This window comes from Nicotiana attenuata, unplaced genomic scaffold (genome assembly GCF_001879085.1).
Source record: "Nicotiana attenuata strain UT unplaced genomic scaffold, NIATTr2, whole genome shotgun sequence".
In the NCBI taxonomy this organism is placed as follows: domain Eukaryota; kingdom Viridiplantae; phylum Streptophyta; class Magnoliopsida; order Solanales; family Solanaceae; genus Nicotiana; species Nicotiana attenuata.
The window spans coordinates 111,185-131,119 of record NW_017673031.1 but is presented as its reverse complement, the minus strand read 5'-3'; the positions used below and the strand labels follow the sequence as shown (position 1 = coordinate 131,119).

The window sequence follows — 19,935 nt, the reverse complement described above, 5'->3', positions numbered from 1 at the left end:
TTTATCCTCTATTTTCTTATTAATTCGTTTTAAGAAAAGGTATAACACTTTTTCTGGTAAAACAGTTGTTGTAGCATGATCCAAAGTGTGTTTCTATTGATTTCATTGCGTTTTTATTGATTGCGGGACTTAAGAAGTACTTCAAAATCAACGCACTGCCCAAAGCATATCCAAGTCAATTTTAAACGCGTTCGAGTTTAAATTAACTACTTAACCAATCAATTGATATATCGCAAGTCATTTGATGTTGACATTGACTTAACTGGGTTACCTAGGCATGATCCATCTATGTTTAGTTTGTAGGTTTCTATGCTCGGTGGTTGTCATTCAATGAGGATGGTTCTTTTTGGTGTGCGGATGGGGCTCCAGTTGCTTAGGAAAAGGAATTCTTGGGTACTATTGATTACTTTGCTAATGTTGGGATATGGATTGCTTTTGTGAAATATCTTTTCATTTCTAGTGGTCCATAAGTACCATAGGAGGAAAGGTAAGAAGACAGGCCAAGTGATGTATTGGTTATATCGCTTGTTTGAGTTTAGTTGGTGCTTTAGCCAGTAAAAAGTAGATAGTTCATTATCCGAGGGTGGGTAGTTGTGTTTTATGTGGCATTGCCTCCAGATTTCCTTTGAGTGGGTGCAATAGAAGAGCATGTGTTTTATGTCCTCCTTTTCAGTTCCACATATGGTGTAGATGTCAGATGTACAGATATTACGTTTTGCTAGAAAGGTGGTTGTTGGGAGTCTATTGAGGGTGAGCAACCAAATGAAGTATTTTAGTTTGTTCAGGGTGTTACTTTTCCAGATCCACTTATAGTCGAGGTTGTTCTCTTCAATCTGAGTATCCTGGTGAGTAATAAGATCATAGGCTGCCTTGATGGAGAAAGAATTATAGCCTGGGGAGTTCCAGGAGATCTTATCCCTACTTGACTGGGATTGTTGGATATAAGTGCTATGGATTTTTAGGGTTATATCTCCAGGTAGTTCGAAGGATAATTTTGTTAGGTTGAAGTAACCATCCTGAATGATAGATTTTACCTTCATGTCTTCTTCCCCTCTTTGGAAAGGCCCATAGATACTGTCCCTTAGTGTGTTCCCGTGGTTTATCCATCGGCTGTTCCAAAGGTTTATATTTTCCCCATTACCTATAATCCATTTATTCCCTTTTTGGCAATAGGAGGGGTTTTCAGAGATAGCAATAGAAACTAGATACTAGGATTCAATATGGGATTTGCCTATGCCACGAATATCCAAATGGAAGCCATGTCCCTATTACAGGGCCTAAAACTAGTCATCCAAAAGAGACTAACCCCTTTAATCATTGAAACAGACTGTCAGGAGCTTATTAACCTGATAAACAATGATAATTGCCTTTATCAAAATATTATTGATGATTGCAGGTTCCTATTATCTGAGACGGGCACGCCACCATTGAAGCATGCATTCAGAGAAGCTAATGGGATAGCGGACACCTTAGCCAAGAATGGATGCAGCTTGGACTCTTTTGCTAAATTAATGTTGTATTATTATCCGCCTGTATTTGCTATTTCAGTCTTTGATAGAGATGGGATAGGCACTACATGACCTAGACAAATCTCATGTTGTAATGACTACTAAGGTTTTATGTTCTGAATAAATGTCTCTAATTACCACCAAAAAAAAGACATTGACTTAACTTTATGTTAACGTGCTCATGAAAAATAGCTAATCATTTAAGCCCTCAAACAGGTATAGTATATGCTATAGTCTATTTCTATCCAAAGCTACATAACCAAACAAAGCTGCTACTTTTTAATTTGGTTTATCAAACAAAATTGGTATTTGAAAATAATTATGTTCTTGCTTCAAGGGCATAGCCCAGTGACAAATGAATTGATTTGAGAATTATGCAGCCTTAGCGTTCAAATTTCATGCAGAAACTAACAATTATGTTAAGTCTTTTTTATTTTATTTTATTTATATAACCATAGTGTCCGGGCCAGCTTACGCATACCTAGACTAATTCTAAATACCTGCTACTTTCCATTGGCAATATGTACCAGGTAATTCTATCCACCTGGCTTGGATATGGGAAGGTATCACCTAGTTCTATATATCCAAGTCTTGGTGGACAGAGTTATTGGTACATGTGTTGGTGGAAGAGTTTACCTCGAAAATACGAGTAACAATTAAATTTGATTTGTGGTTTTAAAGATACGTGATTTAGTTCAATACCAATTAATAATCAAGAAATATAGAGTATAGATGAAGGAAATGAGTGAATCAAACCAGTGTGACTTAAGCAGTTTTGACCTCGAGCTCAGTGACCTCGAGGTGAACCGAGAACAATAAAGTAAGAACAATAAAGCTAACGGACAGCTCTGATGAACAATAAGCGAGAAAAGTAGGATAGTATAATCTTTGCCAATGATTAGATGATCTTTACAAATAAAGGGGCTCCCCTTTATATAATAGGGGAGGTCCTAAATAAGGTACCTTTCCGTTTTTGGTAAGGAATCTAATTTGATAGCTGTCTAACCGCCTAGTACGAGTTCGTACAAATTCGTTCCGAAATTTACGCCTTGATCTTTGGGCCATTGCGGGAATCTTGCCTTTTCTGTTACAAAACCACAACGGCATTATCTCAAGGCTGGTCACGCTCGGCCTTGATATACATCGGATACTCTGATCTTCGAGCTTCGAACTCTGCCATCGGGCTCGGACCCAGTCTATCTCGGACTCGCTCTTAAAATGACCCTCGAGCCTATGAAATCGGGTAGCCCCGATTTCTACCGTATACAGATAGTCCCCTCATTTTTTGGAGTATAATGACAAGAAACGAATTGAGTCCTTGATCTTTACCCGATTTGCCACGACATCATCATCGTGATGTAAGCGACTGATGAAACAAAAGCTTGGAAGCCGGCCTTCCCCGAGGAAGACTCCGAGAACTCTAGCGAGCCCGGTGGTGGAGAAGATTCTAAGGATGAAGACACTTCTGCTGATAAGGATCGTGCTGCTTAGGCTTCGTGTTTTTCGTAACTTTCTGCTTTTGAGGCTGATCGGCCCTTGCGAGGAACTCTTGATCGTGACCCACAGTTCTTGTAAGAAGGTTTATACAAAGCTTTTTTCCTTCCATGGCTTCTGAATCTGCTCCCCCTTCGTGCGGATCAAAGCGCCTTAGCATAAAACTCCCTTTGAATGTCCAAAGTCTGAGATGGTAATGACCGACAATAAGTACTGCCTTTGAACAATTCTGATCAGTGGACCCTGGAAGACCATTTGAACTTGAGTTTGAGTAGCTCTTATGCTCGACAGTTGATGAGGTAAGATAGCCTTTGGGCTTTATATCCGAGTGAAGATTTGCTCGAACACGAAGTAAAGATAGCCCTTAGGCTTTACAGATAGTCCCCAAGTGAGGATTTGCTCGAACTCGGGTAGCCCTTGGGCTTAGTAGTCGAGTGAGTACTTGCTCGAACTCGAGATAAAGTTAGCCCTTAGGCTTTTATAGATAGTCCCCGAGTGAGGATTTGCTCGGACTCGAGTATCCCTTGGGCTTAGTAGTCGAGTGAGTACTTGCTCGAACTCGAAATAAAGTTAGCCCTTAGGCTTTATAGATAGTACCCGAGTGAGGATTTGCTCGAACTCGGGTAGCCCTTGGGCTTAGTAGTCGAGTGAGTACTTGCTCGAACTCGAGATAAAGTTAGCCCTTAGGCTTTTATAGATAGTCCCCGAGTGAGGATTTGCTCGAACCCGGGTAGCCCATGGGCTTAGTAGTCGGGTGAGTACTTGCTCGAACTCGAAATAAAGTTAGCCATTAGGCTTTATAAATAGTCCTCGAGTGAGTATTTGCTCGAACTCGGGCAGCCCTTGGGCTAAGTAGTCGAGTGAGTACTTTTTCAAACTAGAGATAAAGTTAGCCCTTAGGCTTTATAGATAGTCCCCGAGTGAGAATTTGCTCGAACTCGGGTAGCCCTTGGGCTTAGTAGTCGAGTGAGTACTTGCTCGAACTCGAAATAAAGTTAGCCTTTAGGCTTTTTTATATTGGCCCTTAGGATCTTTAGATCGTCCCTTAGGCTCTTTTAGGTCGACCCTTAATCTCTTTGAGTTGGGCCGATTCGGCCTCTAAAAACGGCTATTATTTTTCCCTCTTTTCGGCTAAAAGACTTAGTGAAAAATTTTCTATGCCTTAGCATGTGTTTTTTGTACCCGTTGGGTTTTTCGAAGGTTCGATAGATCGGAACCTTATCTGTAATTCGTTTGTGTGACGATAATAGAATACCTCTTGAGGCTTTCTCGAAGGCTGATGTTATCGAAGCCTTTAAATTATTCGAGGGTTGATGTTATCGAAGCCCTTTATCATTTGTTTTTGGGGAGGGTAGCCTGATTTAACCGGTTTTTCAAAGTGTTTGAAGGCCTTTAATTTATGGCGGAAGTCGGATGTCTCCGAGCCGCATTATTTCGGCCGTAGCCTTTTTATATGACCGTAGTCTTTAATATGGTCGTAGCTTTTAATATGGCGGTAGCCTTCGGTTATGTCTCTTGGACTTGTTTCCCGATAACCTTTCGAACTTGTTCAAAAAGTTAGTCCCCGAGTGTGATGGCCTTCGCCTGTATATCGGGGGTGCCTCTTCGAGGTCTTATTATGTAGATAGCTCGAGTAGGTAGTCCCCGAGTGTCCGAAATATGTTTGCACTTGGGTTAAGATAGCCCTTGGACTTTTGCGATCGAGTGAGCATTCGCTCGAACTTGAAGTAAAGTTAGCCCATAGGCTTCATAGATAGTTTCCGAGCGAGAGTTTGCTCGAACTCGGGTTAAGATAGCCCTTGGGCTTTTGTATTTGTTATGGATTTCGGGCGTCTCCGATCCACGTTAATTTGGCCTTAGCCTCTTTAGTTAGGAACTTTCCCTTTTGGGCTTATCTTCCGTTTCACTTCGGGCTTGCCCGAAGTATCAGTCCCCGAGTGGGGTGGCCGTGGCCTGTAAAGTCGAGGATTGCCTTTAAGGTCTTATGGTCTCGAAATGTTAGTAGTTTGATTCCGTTTGTTTTTGGGATGACAGTCCTCAAGCATGGGGTCAGTTGTTCGAATTTCCATTGTGGTCGGCCCTTAAGCCTGTTTACACAATAGATCAAGAGTATAAAACATGAAGTTTTTCTAAAGGCAGGGGATATTGGTAAAGAAAAATACTTCTCTCAATAGATGATTGTACATGCGCGCACATTTGATGTTAGGGTCCAAGTACCCTATACGGGCACGGTTCATCTGACCGTTTGACCCTCACAACATTTTTCTATTGAGACCCCGATATCATGAAGTGATTTCCTTGCAACAAAGTAGACATTCGAGGGTAATACTCCCAGTACTCAAGGCTTATTGTAGGGAACCTCGGGTACTGTTGAATTGCTCTAAGTTTAGAATGAACAACGGTTGCCTCGTTAAAAACCTGACAGGAAAAACCCATTTGGGACAAAAACCGATCTAAGGGTAAAAGAGTGCAACAAGTGCTTTAAGATCCAATGCTTCGTGTCGATCTTTGTCGATAGCCTGCAGGTGTTAGTCGAAAAAATGGAAAGGATTGGACTGGGGTCGTACCTTTATTCGGACTTTGGATACTTAACGTGATCTTCCTCTGCATCAAGCCCCCATCAATTTCGGCCTCGATCATTTCTCCTCTCATTTCGTGCGAAGCTTTGCCTAGAACCGCTGCCTCTATGGTCCCCGTTGTACGGTTGATATCGATCTCCATTCGACCTCGGCTCTCGGTCGATATCCCTTTTGATCCTATCCATGGCCCTGCTAGGATAAACGGACCCCGAAGGAGTTCCCAGTTGATCATCCTCGACCCTAATCTTTGACTGGTACCGGTTGTGTACGTTGGCCCAAGTGACAACCGGGTACTCGACTAAACTTTGCTTCAACCGATGCGAAGCTATGGAACTCCGCGTGTTGAGACCTTGAGTGAAAGCTTGAACAGCCCAGTCACCGGTGACCGGAGGCAAATCCATTCTCTCCGCTTGGAATTGAGATATGAATTCCCTTAGCATCTCGTTATTTTTCTGCCTTACCTTGAAAAGGTCCGACTTTCTTGTTGCAATTTTAATGGCTCCGGCGTGTGCCTGTACAAAAGAATCTGCAAGCATAGCAAACGAATTAATAGAATTAGGGGGTAAGTTATGATACCATATTAAGGCACCCTTCTTTAGAGTCCCCCCGAACTTTTTCAGTAGTACAGACTCGATTACGTTATCTTCCAAGTCGTTTCCCTTTATGGCGCATGTGTAAGAAGTAATTCACTACTAGAAATTCGGCAAAAACCGACCAAGAAAAATCGACCAACTTTGATCGGTAAAAAAACTGGCCAAAAACCGACCAAAGTTGGTTGGTTTTTCAAAATATTTATTTTAATTTTTAATTTTTTTTTACGAAACCGACCAACTTTGGTCGGTTTTCTTTGGCGCAAAAATGCGGGAAACTATTTTTGAGTCCCACAAAATTTATTTTCCAAGAAACCGACCAACTTTGGTCGATTTTTGCAATTAAAATAAATAAGAATTAATATTAAAAAAACCGACCAACTTTGGTCGGTAAATTCGGCCGGTCATTTTAAAAAACCGACCAACTTTGGTCGGTTATTTTCTTGCGAAAATACAATTAAAGAGTATAAATATAAAAAAAGACAATCTTAAAACAAATGCACCAATGGTCTAGTGGTAGAATAGTATTATGTCACAATACACACCCTGGTTCGATTCCTAGACGGTGAATCTTTTGATTACATAATTAAAATACCGACCAACTTTGGTCGGTTTTTTTTTGGAATATTTTTTTTTTGAATTTAATTTACCGACCAACGTTGGTCGGTAATTTCCGACCAACTTTGGTCGGTATACTAAAGCGACCACCAAAATACCGTCCAAGCGTATTTGGTCGCATTTTGGTCGGTAATTGGCCATAACCGACCAAAGTTGGTCAGTTTTTTTGGTCGCTAATTACCGGATTTCTAGTAGTGTAACGTGTTCATTTGGGTCAAAGGTCCCGTTGTATTTAGGTATATCAGGCATACAGAACTTCTTTAGGATGGGCTTCGGAGCCGCACTCGGAGGGAACGACCTTTGTACGAATTTCTTGGCATCCAATCCCTTCAAGATCGGGGGAGCTCCCGGTATTTGATCGACACGGGAGTTATAAGTTTCCACTTTTTTCCATTATCCTCAATCCTTTTTTCCCCGGACTCGATCCTCTTGGTGAGTTCCTCGAGCATCCTCATAATTCTGGGGTCAGTCCCTGAGCCATTTCCGTTCGACCTTTCTGACACTGGTTGAGCACGTCGAGTGTTTTCTAGTTCAGCTATACTCGGGGTTTTATTCTGATTTTGAAGTTGAGCAATGGCGATTTGTTGAGCCTGCAACATCTCGAATATCACTTGGAGGCTGACTCCCCCATCTCCTATACCTTGTGTTCCTTGGCCCCCAGATCGGGCTTCCCTGCGTACACTTCCTCCGGGGTCTGTGCCTAGATCTGCATTTAAAGCTGTGCGAACCAACATCAACTGGTTCCACATTTGGCACTTCCCCTAGGTTTATCGGTGGTGCACCGACCCTACATTGTTGTTTTCCCCATGAAATCCAAGACCTTCGTTGTCATGAACAGGTGCATTTTGCGAGTTTGACATGTTTAATCCTGAGAGTCAGAAAATCTTGACAAGAAAAAGTGTAAAAATAACGTGTGTGATGAGAATCGGTAAAGAAATAATCACTATTATCTTTAGCCCCACGGTGGGCGCCAAACTGTTTGCCTCAAAAATACGGGTAACAATTAAATTTGATTTGTGGTTTTAAAGATATGTGATTTAGTTTAATACCAATTAATATAGAGTATAGATGAAGGAAATGAGTGAATCACACCAGTGTGACTTAAGCAGTTTTGACCTCGAGCTCAGTGACCTCGAGATGAACCAATAACAATAAAGCAAAGGGACAGCTCTGATGAAGAATAAGCGAGAAAAGTAGGATAGTATATTCTTTGCCAATGATTAGATGATCTTTACAAATGAAGGGGCTCCCCTTTATATAATAGGGGAGGTCCTAAATAAGGTACCTTTCCGTTTTTGGTAAGGAATCTAATCTGATAGCTGTCTAACCGCCTAGTACGAATTCATACAAATTCGTTCCGGGATTTACGCCTTGATCTTTGGGCCATTGCGGGAATCTCGCCTTTTCTGTTACAAAACCACAACGGGATTATCTCGAGGCTGGTCACGCTCGGCCTTGATATTCATCGGACACTCTGATCTCCGAGCTTCGAACTCTGCCATCAGGCTCAGACCCATTCTATTTCGGACTCGCTCTTAAAGTGATCCTCGAGCCTACGAAATTGGGTAGCCTCGATTTCTACCGTATACAGGAAGGTAGCACGTACCTCGTGCGCAAGCTAGTTGCGACATCACGGTTACAAAAAAATAAAAAAAGAATAATCATGGTCATAAGTTATTGATATGTTATACTCATGTTAGATTGAGTGGTACAAGTCACAATAATATACAAGATTAATCAAAGAACAATTAATTAATCTCTTTTTAAATCTTTTTTTTAATTATAAATAAATGCGTTTCTATTTCGTGGAAATTGTCAAAGTTGGTATACATCATTTTATTCAAATAGGATTGAATTAATAGTGGACTGAGACGTGACTATAAATTCAAGCTGGATAGAGTTCATTTTCATTAAAATAAAGCATACACCACACGATAAGCTGTGCACAACCGAAAATGACTTTTAACAGACATGATAACCTTTTAGACAGTCTAATCCAAACACTGCTCAAACCCGTTGTTTTCGAACCCTCCAAAATCCCATGTTTCCTAACCCCATTATTACCAAATCATTCACACTTCCTTTACCAAATGTATTTGTTCACACTCAATATTGACTGTTGCATCAAATTAAATAATTTAATCAGAAGAGTACGAATTACAAATATGCAATTAATTATGATTAGGTAATCTTTTTAAAGATGGTATGCCGCCATTCTATATACAAAATATATGTACCAAAGTAGCTAAGGGAATCCCGTTCCAACTCGTATAGTATTTAAAGTATAGTCAGTGAGAATCTGAATTCCGTTGTTTAGCGTTAGCAAACTATATTTACATATATAGTAAAAAAAATTAAAACTTTATATTGTAAAATATGTCAGTACACTTGTTTATAAAATCATGTTACAAATAAAGGGAGAATAAAAATAAAATTCACACTTAAATTTTTAAAATTCATCATTAAAAATTGTGTATCACTCATTTCTCCATCATGGCAGCAAAAGAGACATGTCTGACCATCAACGGACCTGTAAAACCCAAGCCAACACGTGTCAAGCGAAGACATGAGTAGTACATTGTCCTCCGTACAACGGCAGTGTACCACATAATTTTGCAAGCAGCATTTCTATTACACGTGGTCTCTTCCATTTTAACGCCGGAAATCCCTCCACTTTTCCTTTTTCTCTACGTTCTCCGTTCATACGCAGCACACAGCCAAATCTATACAGTATCGCCGTAGATTTATACGGTGTCACATAAATTGAGATTATTACCATAAGTTAACAGATTCGATTTTAAACCCTAGCGTTACAAATCTAAAAGTCTGTGGATCCTACAGTTACACAGTTACACTGATCACTGCTTCATACAGTACACTGTGTGTATTTATAGAGATAGATATAGTTATAGATAGGGGAAGTGATAATGGGGGGAGTTACGTCATCGATGGCAGCAAAGTTTGCCTTTTTTCCGCCGAATCCGCCGTCTTATGGAGTGGTGGTGGAAGAATCGACGGGGAAATTGAAGATGACTGAGGTGGCGGCGAAAGAGAACGTCGACGTATTGAGGCTACCGACGAAGAGAGGAACGTCGATTGTGGCGGTGTACGTAAAGAATCCGGCGGCGACGTTGACGCTGCTTTACTCGCACGGTAACGCTGCTGATCTGGGACAGATGTACGAGTTATTCACTGAACTTAGTCACCATCTCCGGGTCAATTTGATGGGGTATACTTTCTCATGCTCATAATATTTTTCATTATTTGTGGCTTTTTTTCTCCTTTTTTTTTTCTTTACTTTTTGGTGTGAAAAGTAGATGTCTTGCTGTCCGATGAGAATGAAACAGTGACTTTTTTGTTTCAATTGTAGAATCCAGTGTACACATCAACACTGGTTACTTTATAAGTTTCTTTTTATATGTTTGGGACTTTGTTTGTGTCTACCCTTCCCAATGAATAATAGCAGTATACAATTAACGTCCTAAAGCCTAATGCAGTTGATATACCTTCAGATTTGGGATAATAAACTACTGATTGCATCAGAAAAATACAGCTGATGCAAATTCAGATTCGGTGTAATAAACTAGTGTTTGCATCAGAGAAATTCTTAAATGTCATGCTTTTACTGATATCTCAGTTACTTCATAAAAGAAATTCTTAAGTGTCATAATTGTATAATATCCTTGAATTTTTGGTATGTTCTTTGATACAAAGAGAGACTTGGTTGAACACTTATACTCTCATAGTACGATTGAAGTTGAAATACTCCCTCTGTTCCATCCTATTGATTGGATACTGAGATTAGGATATTAATTTGACTTAAATGTATATGTTTGTGTGTGTGAATAATAGTAGCAGTGGTGGAAGAAAATGCTTTAATAATGGTTAAAAAGCTAGTTTTTGTGAGAAAACATCACATTGAAGTTTTAAATTCTCATACAACTTTGAAGAAATAAATATCTTTCATTTGTTTTTATCAAAAAATAACAATTGAAAGTTATTTTATTTCTTCAAAGTTGTAGAAGTTGTATGAGAATTAAATGGTATCAAATACTTTGGAACGAAGGAGCATTATTCTTGATGCTTTTCTGTATGTCTTTCATATGAAGAGAAGACCAGTTGAGAACTTGTCTTCTTATGGCACAGCTGAAGTTAAGATGATAGATTGATGAAAGCTAGGATAATTTTTCCAGTCAGATCTGGTGAATGAGAAGTAATGCCGAGAAAGCTTATTTCTGTATTGTAAGAGATAAGCTTTATTACATCTGGACTACGTGGACTGTACAAGTAACATTTAGGCCTTGCCCGTGTATCGTCTTTGAAATTCACCTCTTGTTAGAACTTTTATGATCTCCAAAAAGTGAGAGATGCCCACTGGCTGTTTCCATTGTGTTTTGCTTCCTTTCGTCCTTTTTAGCTGATTGCATAAATCTGAATGAAACGTGGAGGAAAGTGTACTGTGAGTTTTGAAAAGAGCTGCTTACCCTCGTCCTTTTGAACATTGAAAATTTTGATTTTAAACCATGTTAGTGGGCTTACATCTTTGAAGTTCAAATTACCTTAAACCTTTCTTCTGGCAGATATGATTATTCAGGGTATGGACGGTCCACCGGCAAGGTATTAAGGATTTATTTTGATGATAAATTAGAATGGAGATTTGTTGATGTTAAAGTGTTAAACCTCCTATATTCTTCTTTTCCTATAGCCAACTGAGCAGAACACTTATGCCGACATAGAAGCAGCATATAGATGTCTTGAAGAGACATATGGGGTGAAAGAGGAAGATGTCATATTATATGGACAGTCAGTTGGGAGTGGACCCACATTGGATCTGGCATCGCGATTGTCAAGATTGAGAGCGGTGGTTCTTCACAGCCCAATACTCTCCGGACTTCGTGTAATGTATCCAGTGAAGCGTACATATTGGTTTGACATATATAAGGTTAACATTATATTTCTAGCAGTTTGTAAAGTTTAGTTGAAGGACTTGAGTTCATTGTGTAATTAGTTGCTTCTTTACGATGCAGAATGTTGACAAAATACCATTGGTAGAGTGTCCTGTCCTTGTTATTCATGTGAGTATTCATGTTTCTTCTTCAACTTTCTACATCTTCTTCTACATTTCTTTAGATTAAATTGAAGTGTTGTATCATAAATTTCAAAACCAATTCACTGGTTAAACTGTGATCTTTGGATATAAACTAGGGTCATTCTGATTATGCATATTGGAGTATGTAAAATCTTCCTTGCTTGATTGTGTTTGTGGAGGACCTAGATTAGAGGCTGGATTAATGTCTGGAATTCTGCCTCCAGATCTCTCCCATTTTGCTTCCACTTACCAGCCTCAACTCCACCCGTGCCATGCTAATCTTCACCTCTGTTTTTCCTCTTTCTTTTTGGGTTTTAGATTATTTATAACCTTATTCTTTTCTTAATAGATTTCTATATCATAAGGCCGTGGCTTTCTGTTTGGTTGGCTGTTCGTGTTCCCTAAATATTATATTGGTTGACATATGACCTCTTTTCGGTAAATGGCATAAGTCCACCACATTCAAATAGTCAACTTATATACACACACACACACACACACACCACTTTATGATATCTTGAATTTGTGTCTACATGTTTATTCCCTTTTTACATTTTCAGCCATTTCGTTCCGCAGATGTCTTGAAAATTCAAATGTAATAGCTCAATCTGACCTTTCCTCTTGAGCTTCATGCAAGTCAATGCAGGCGATTCAAAATAGGACAGGGAAATATGAGTTCTAAGAGTACTATCATGTAGAAAAATTGATTTTCCTTTTATAATTTATCATCAATAATTCATTGTAAAGCAAAAAATCACAAACTCCGCCAAAAATTAATTTTTCTATAGCATAATAGTAGTATCCTGTTTTCTGGATGTACCTTCTCTGAAGGCCAATTTATATTGTTTTCCGGATGTGATATAATGTTAACTCTTGGATTCAGAATTTCTATTGATATATATGCACTTTTTGGGGGAATTTCCAGGGCACTGCAGATGATGTAGTTGATTGCTCCCATGGCAAACAACTTTTTGAGCTATCCAAGCAGAAATATGAACCATTGTGGGTTAAAAATGGTAACCATTGTGATTTGGAGGTCTTCCCTGAGTACATAAAACATCTGAAGAAGTTCATATCAGCTATTGAGAAATCAACTGTTTTTAGAAATGGATCTGCACTATGTATGGACCAAATAGATAAACCTCGAAGCAGCACAGATTGCAGACCTCGTCCAAGCACAGATCAGAGAGAGAAATCCAGGCAAAGTGCAGACAAGAGAGAGCCTAGAACAAGCACAGATCGAAGAGATAAATCCAGATCTAGCGTGGACCGCAAGGAAAAGAAAAGCAAGAGTTTGGATCTTTCAGAAAAGGCGAACAATAATATGGAACAACCAGAGAAAGCTAGAAACAGCATTGACCGGTTAGATTTCCACTTGCTAAGAGTACTTCAATTTACCTCTATGTTAATTCATAATAGCCTGATATTGTATAAAATGCAATAACTGCTTTCATGACTAATGGATGCCACTGGTGGCAGCTTTGGTGACATGATGAGATCTGCTGTATTGTGCAATATCGACTGCTTCAAGCCTGTGGGAGCAAAGGTCTGATTGTCTGGTAAAGGTTAGTCTAGCAGGATAGTCAATTCCACCTTAGACTTTTGAGCAATTTGGTTGTTTATTTGGGTTTTATGGTGTCATCTTCGATTTTTACCTTCTCCGGACTATATCGTGTATGCAATATGTTCCCAGGAAAAACGAAATGTTTTTTCTCCTTTCTCGTGCTTGATTTGCTTCGTAATTTTGGTGTCTTTATGTCTTCTCCTAGTAATACATTGGCTAGCCATTTGCTCGATGTTTGAAGTCCTGGGGCTAGGTTCATTCACCTCAAATAACTCAGTGTTAGTCTGATTACCTACTTTAGTGCACAGTCATGAAGAATGGATCTGATCTTCTAATGCATTTTATCAATGCGTTTCCTTTATCAGACATCTTTTACAATTCAACCGCTTCAAAAGCAAAGAGATTTTATCTATTATCCTGGCTGTGGGGGTGTACCTTTTTTGTCCTTCCCTATAATCTTGATATGAGCAAAGCCCTTCTAATGAAAGAGTAAGAATGCTTAAAATTTTGATGATTACTTGAAGAAGTTGTTTGGCAACTGGCAAGTTCAAGTTGGCAAACCTGTGCTGTATATACTCCTTTTTGGTATTCTGTGGCTAAAATCTATTATGTTTCTCTTATCTCTTGATTGCCTAAAATTTGATTTTCCTGCCAAAATGCTAGAATGGGAAATCTTTCACCTGTAAGACCAATTACATAGAGTATATGTTGTTTTTTTGTTCTGGAAACAATTCCATATATTTGATCCCGAAAGTTATGTCTGTAATCTGAAGTTTGGTGTCTCCAGCCTCGTTGATGAATCATCCAGCTGAAACCTTTAATGAATCACTGAAATTAAGTGCAATTGAGGTTCTTGTGGTTGCTATATGTTTACATCGTTGTGCAGTATAAATCACTGCAAAAGGTGTTAATTTATCACAAAAATTTCTAAAATATTTGTGAAATAAGGCATTATTAATCTCTGAAAAGCTGGCTGAGAACCACCTCAAGAGTAATTTCTGGTGATTAGATAATAAACTGCAGAAATCACAGAAAGGATCTCCTTTGTTGTTTAGGGATGGGATTGGCCCTTTGTAGGAAGAATGCAGGTCACTGATCATTTGCAAAGTAAACATTTCCCTACTGTTTTGTTGGTACCAGTGCATGGAGATCCCACATCCTTCCACTTAATTTCCATTGTGATGAGTGGGTGAATAAAAAATAAACAGTGTTTTGGTTTATTATTGAACGTAGTAATCCGTGCTTCATTTGGTTTAGTGGAGATTGTAACGATTTTTGTTTCAACTTCTGCCCATTTTTTGCTTTGACGGATCTCCAAAACCTGCATGTTTTGTTAGTACAGAGTTTTGTGGAACACTTACGCTTACAGTTATCCAATTGCTTTCAGAGGGCATTCATACCATGCAACGTTGCTGGAATTTCTACCAAGGATGTGCATGCTTCTGAGCTCAACTGAACTTTCCAATGCAAACACTGGTTGTAGATACCACGGCAAACCAAAATGGTGTTAGCATGATATAGCTCACACGAGATCCTACAATTTGGATGAATGGGGTAGTAATCAGGGAAAAGTGGTTGTGGTTTCTCCCTTCGGGTTGGGTGGTTATATATATATATATGACCCATTACAAGTGTTCTTTATTTATATGAACAGTTTCACAGGAGGTCTATATGTTAAGACGTAGGAGACCGGTGCTATAGAACAAATGATTTTCTTCTATTCAAATTGTAATTGGTTATTTTATACCATTTCCTCTGTCCCCGTTCCTGTGCCAATGGGAAATGTTATACTAAATACCCAATTTTGTTATGGATTCAGAAGGCACCCAATCCTTGTGTGACACCCCCACTCCTGCAGCGCCCCGGTTGTAGCAGCCGCTGAAACTAAAAATAAACTATAACGGGCCAGGGAACTTGATTTTGGATTTATTTTTAGATTTTTTTTCTCCTAAGACGACCTGTATCTGTTGTCGTAAGATCATTCTTACTTTCAGAACTACTACTGTAGCATAAGTAACACTTGTATTGAACGAGTAACACATACCGGAAATTCGCCACGTTGAGGATCATCTACATGTTTTTTCCTTGATCTTGGCTTGGTCATCAATACATATGTTGGCTTTGTTAAAAACCCTCCTCAATTTATCTACAATTACAAGGACTTTTCAGCTGTTTTGGCAAATCATTAGAATTTCTTTTCCTAAATTGTACAGGCAATATGTTACAATATTGTAGTTTTAAAAGTTCTCTTAGTTGTGGGATTATACCGGGTTTGTTGTTGTAAAAGTTTCGTTAGTGCTTGTTCTTTGGTTTTCCACATATCTGATACCAGCTTTGCGCTGAGAAGTTCACTTTGAATCTGTTAGTGTTTGTTAAGTGGAAGAAGATTTGGTTCAAAAACAATATCAAATATTTTTTTTGGTAACTAACTTTATTACCAATTGTAACGTATGTACAGTACACCATAAAATGAGGCCATGCTTTTAGGTTTACGTTTGACCTACCAAGGCCTAGAGGAATATGTAGCCACGTGTCGTGTACCATGCACTAGTGCACCAAAGGCCCACCCAAGATCTTTGGCATATCTCTATTAAACGTGTATAATCTCTATTGAATGCTTCTGTCAAGGTTGTTGGACATCATGTCCCAACAGTCAGGTAGCGTTGTTCATAAAAATCCGAATCAAACCGAAAACCAAACCAAACCGACCAAAAAATCCGACACTTTTTGGTTTGGTTTGTTTTGGTTTTGAATTTTAAAAATCGATCAAATTTGTTTTGGTTTTGGTTTTAATCAGAAAAAAAAAAAACCCCCGAACCAAACCGACTATAGGAGTAGCTATTTCAAATTTATTATTACACCTATATATATGGATATTTTTATACAAAGTTTCAAAAATTTAATGGTAAATGTTAATAGTTTGCACTTTTAGTATAGTTCTTTAACTTTATTCTAGTTTGATTGGTAGTTAAGTGTAAGGATTCATTATATTTTTAATTGAGTCATTAAATTATTCATCACTATTTGATTCAATTATCATCAATATATCTTGGTAAATAATAGATTTCTCAAAGGGCAATTGATTTGATAGTATTACGTTGAAAATGTGATCGCCGGAATATGTGTTTGGTAGTGTATGTCTTATATTTAAGAAAAATCGACAAATAACCGAAAAAACCGATAAACCGACAAAAGCCGGCATAAACCGAGTCGAGAAAAAGCAACTTAATTGGTTTGACTTGGTTATAATATTTGAAAAATCAACTTACTTGGTTTGGTTTCTTTTAAGGGAAAAATCGATCCAAACCGAAGCATGAACACCCCTACAGTTAGGCATAGCTCAAAAGAAGCAACAAGCCAAACAAACAAAAGCTACTCAAAAAACCAAACTACTGTGGGTAACTATTGAACCCTCAAGCCACTTTGCAATTTGTATTTTCATGGCACCTCTAATAAGCATTTTAAAAAATTATTTAAAACTGATTAAACTGTATGGGTCAATATCTGACCACAAGTGGATTACCATTAAGGGGAACAATAAGGGGTTGATCAAGCCATGGACGTACCCATAAGGCGTAATGATGACGAGCGTCTCGGCCACTGCCGAAATCGAGCCATCGAGAAGACTTGCACAGCAGAATATATGCGGTTGTTCTTGAGCAAGTAAAGAGGAAGATAGTCGAGAAGGGGTATGCAGGTCAAAGGCCGTTGGATAAAGGGGAAGTTGGGTATTATATATATGAAGGATAAAAGCAGAAAGCAAGGGGGATCCCAGAAGGAAAAAAGAAACAGAAAACTTGGAGGAGACCTCTGAGTAACAAAGCAAGAAGTCTAGATTACGGGTTACAAACCTTTGTAAACACTATGGTTGAGTCAATAAAGCTAGATCTCATAGTTATCAACGAGATTCCCTATTTATCTCCTTTGCTTTGCAGATACAGAACAACATATCAAAGATGTAAGCTTATCATTTACGATTGATGTCTTTTAATCATTCTCAGAAACTTTATATAAACCCAACCTCATTTGATGTTAGTATCCAATATGCTTAGATCTAAACGTTGATTATGATTGGCTAGGATTTACTCTCTATTTCATCATTAATTGATTTAACGAAAGGTTCAATACTTTTCGGTCAAACAATTTGGCGCCGTCTGTGGGGAATTTCTTAGCCAAATTCTTTAGTTTCCTTTAGATCTAGAACCAGTCAAGTATTACTTCCAGGCTGTTACAACCTCACCACCTCGGTAACAACGCCAACTCGAAAAAAATGGTAGATAAGTTTTTGAGATAACTGTACCAATCTAGGTCATATGCATGTTTGAAGTAGAACCACGGTCACTATGCACCTGGCATAATCGCAATCCCATGCGATGTATTCACCTTGTATACCGACATGTACCTCCACCCCTTGGGAAGGGATGATAGCCTACTGCGTGACCCTTTGAAATAGCAGGCACACCCTACCCTATTTTCGTATCACGCACACTGGATGATTTATGAACAAAGTAACATGTTTCCCTTATTGTTTGCGCATATCGGGCTGGGACTCGGCCTCGGCATCCTAACGGGTGAGGTAAGCCCAACTCATGAGAAGTATAGACACGATCAAATGGCAAAGCCAAACATGGATGCCAAATCAGAAACCACTATTCGAGTACGAGGCAAAGCAAGTAACCCTACATCGCCTCTCTTCCTTTCACCGACTTGCCAGGCTAAGGTACAGACGATTTCGTTTGGGTTTATCTTATCACCCTTTTGTTGGTTCAAAACAGGAACACGAGCACTCGTACAGGTACGAAAGCAAGGGACGAACGCCGGCAAAACACCCCAGGAAAAGGTTCCGTACCGTGTCATCTCGCGAGTAATGATTGAGCAAAACCTGCTAAGCCGCACCATATTACAGGAATGGCTCGGTACAGGTCGATTACTGAAAAAAACAATCTCCAACGAAAGCAAAATTAAGCAAACTCGGACTCACCCAGGAAACGCACAGTATCCTCCAAATAAAAGTGAAATTAAGCAAACTGGGACTCACCTAGGAAACGCTCAGCATTCCCCAGATGAAAGTGAAATCGAGCAAACTGGGACTCACCCAGGAAACGCACAGTATTCTCCAAATGAAAACGAAATTAAGCAAACTAGGACTTGCCCCGACGCACTCGTAAACAACATGCCGACGAGTAATGTTCCCCAATAGAAATAAAAAAAAAAGGGTTAGCGACATCGCTCGAATTAACACCCTTACGGCCATCGGCCATCACCATATGAAAAAAGAAGTTCGACCTCTCTCGAATTCACAACGGGTTACAATTTTGACCTCACTCGAATTAACACCCTTACGGCCATTGGCCTTCGCCAAAAGAGAAGTTCGACCTCTCTTGAATTCACAACGGGTTACAATTTCGACCTCGCTCGAATTAACACCCTTACGGCTATCGGCCAGCGCATATGAAAGGAAGGTTCGACCTCGCTCGAATTGAAAACAGGTTATAATTTCGACCTCGCTCGAATTAACACCCCTACGGCCATCTGCCTTCGCCAAAAGAGAAGTTCGACTTCTCTCAAATTCACAACGGGTTATAAGTTTGACCTCGCTCGAATTGACACCCTTATGGTCGTCGGCCATCGCCATATGAAAGGAAGGTTTGACCTCGCTCGAATTCAAAACGGGTTATAATTTCGACCGTGCTCGAAATAACACCCCTACGGCTATCGGCCACCGACGGGTAAGAATAAAAATTCGCCCACCCGATCAACCGATCAAATTTTGACCCCGTTCGAATATATAAGTCAGAAATTGACTCCGCCCAAGATGGTGACTCCAAGTTTGACCACGCACGAGCATATAATCCAAACTTCCGCCCAAGTTGGCAACTCCAAGTTCGACCCCGCTCTAATAAATGCGGAAAAATTGACTTCGCCTAAATTGGTAAGTCGTAATTCAATCCCGCTCGAGTATACAAGTCAAAACTGACTTCACCCAATATAGCGAATTCAAATTCAACCTTGTCTGAATTAAGTTTGGTTCTATCTGAGTCGGCAAATCAGAAGTCGACTTCGTCCAAACTCGCAAGTTCGGTTTCACAATTAAAATGGTCAGGGACTCATCACAATGAGAATCGAAAGATACACAAATGAAAGCGAAACAATTATTTTATTCAAATATACGTGTGCGACAGTCGCTCCCCACAAAAGGCCAAAACGGGCCTGCAGGAAAAGATGAAAGTAAATAACAAAAGAACAAAAAAAAAACTAAGTACAATGGTTGCAGTAAAAGCTTCACTCAGCATCATCCCCACCGCTGTTCTCCCCGACATCATCATCATCATCAGAAGGGAACTCTTCCTCGTTATCAACGCCCTCACCAGCCTCAGGCGTCGCAGGATCGTAACCACAGGCAATGCGAGCCTCACGTGCCTTCGTCCGAGCATCTTCAAAGGCGGCCTCTGGAACATTCCCCGCCTCCCACAAACCCTTGTAAATATCTCTC

The 19,935-nt window shown here is 39.5% G+C and overlaps 1 protein-coding gene across 1 annotated transcript; it reads left to right on the top strand.

Moving 5' to 3' along the window:
- The first annotated feature begins 9,417 nt into the window (after positions 1–9,417).
- Positions 9,418–15,371, top strand: LOC109215244 (protein ABHD17B-like). The gene is made up of 7 exons (XM_019379271.1): positions 9,418–10,018; positions 11,370–11,406; positions 11,495–11,731; positions 11,817–11,864; positions 12,804–13,240; positions 13,358–13,443; positions 14,830–15,371. Exons 1-6 carry the CDS (start codon positions 9,717–9,719, stop codon positions 13,428–13,430), a joined length of 1,134 nt encoding a protein of 377 aa, XP_019234816.1. The 5' UTR covers positions 9,418–9,716; the 3' UTR covers positions 13,431–13,443; positions 14,830–15,371.
- Positions 15,372–19,935: the final 4,564 nt, after the last annotated feature.

Bases quoted from the DNA above. Each gene is read 5' to 3' on its own strand.
- LOC109215244 (XM_019379271.1), top strand. From the start codon at position 9,717: ATGGGGGGAGTTACGTCATCGATGGCAGCAAAGTTTGCCTTTTTTCCG. The intron at 11,732-11,816 runs GTTAACATTATA...TTTACGATGCAG, and splicing joins ATTGGTTTGACATATATAAG to AATGTTGACAAAATACCATT. The intron at 11,865-12,803 runs GTGAGTATTCAT...GGGAATTTCCAG, and splicing joins GTCCTGTCCTTGTTATTCAT to GGCACTGCAGATGATGTAGT.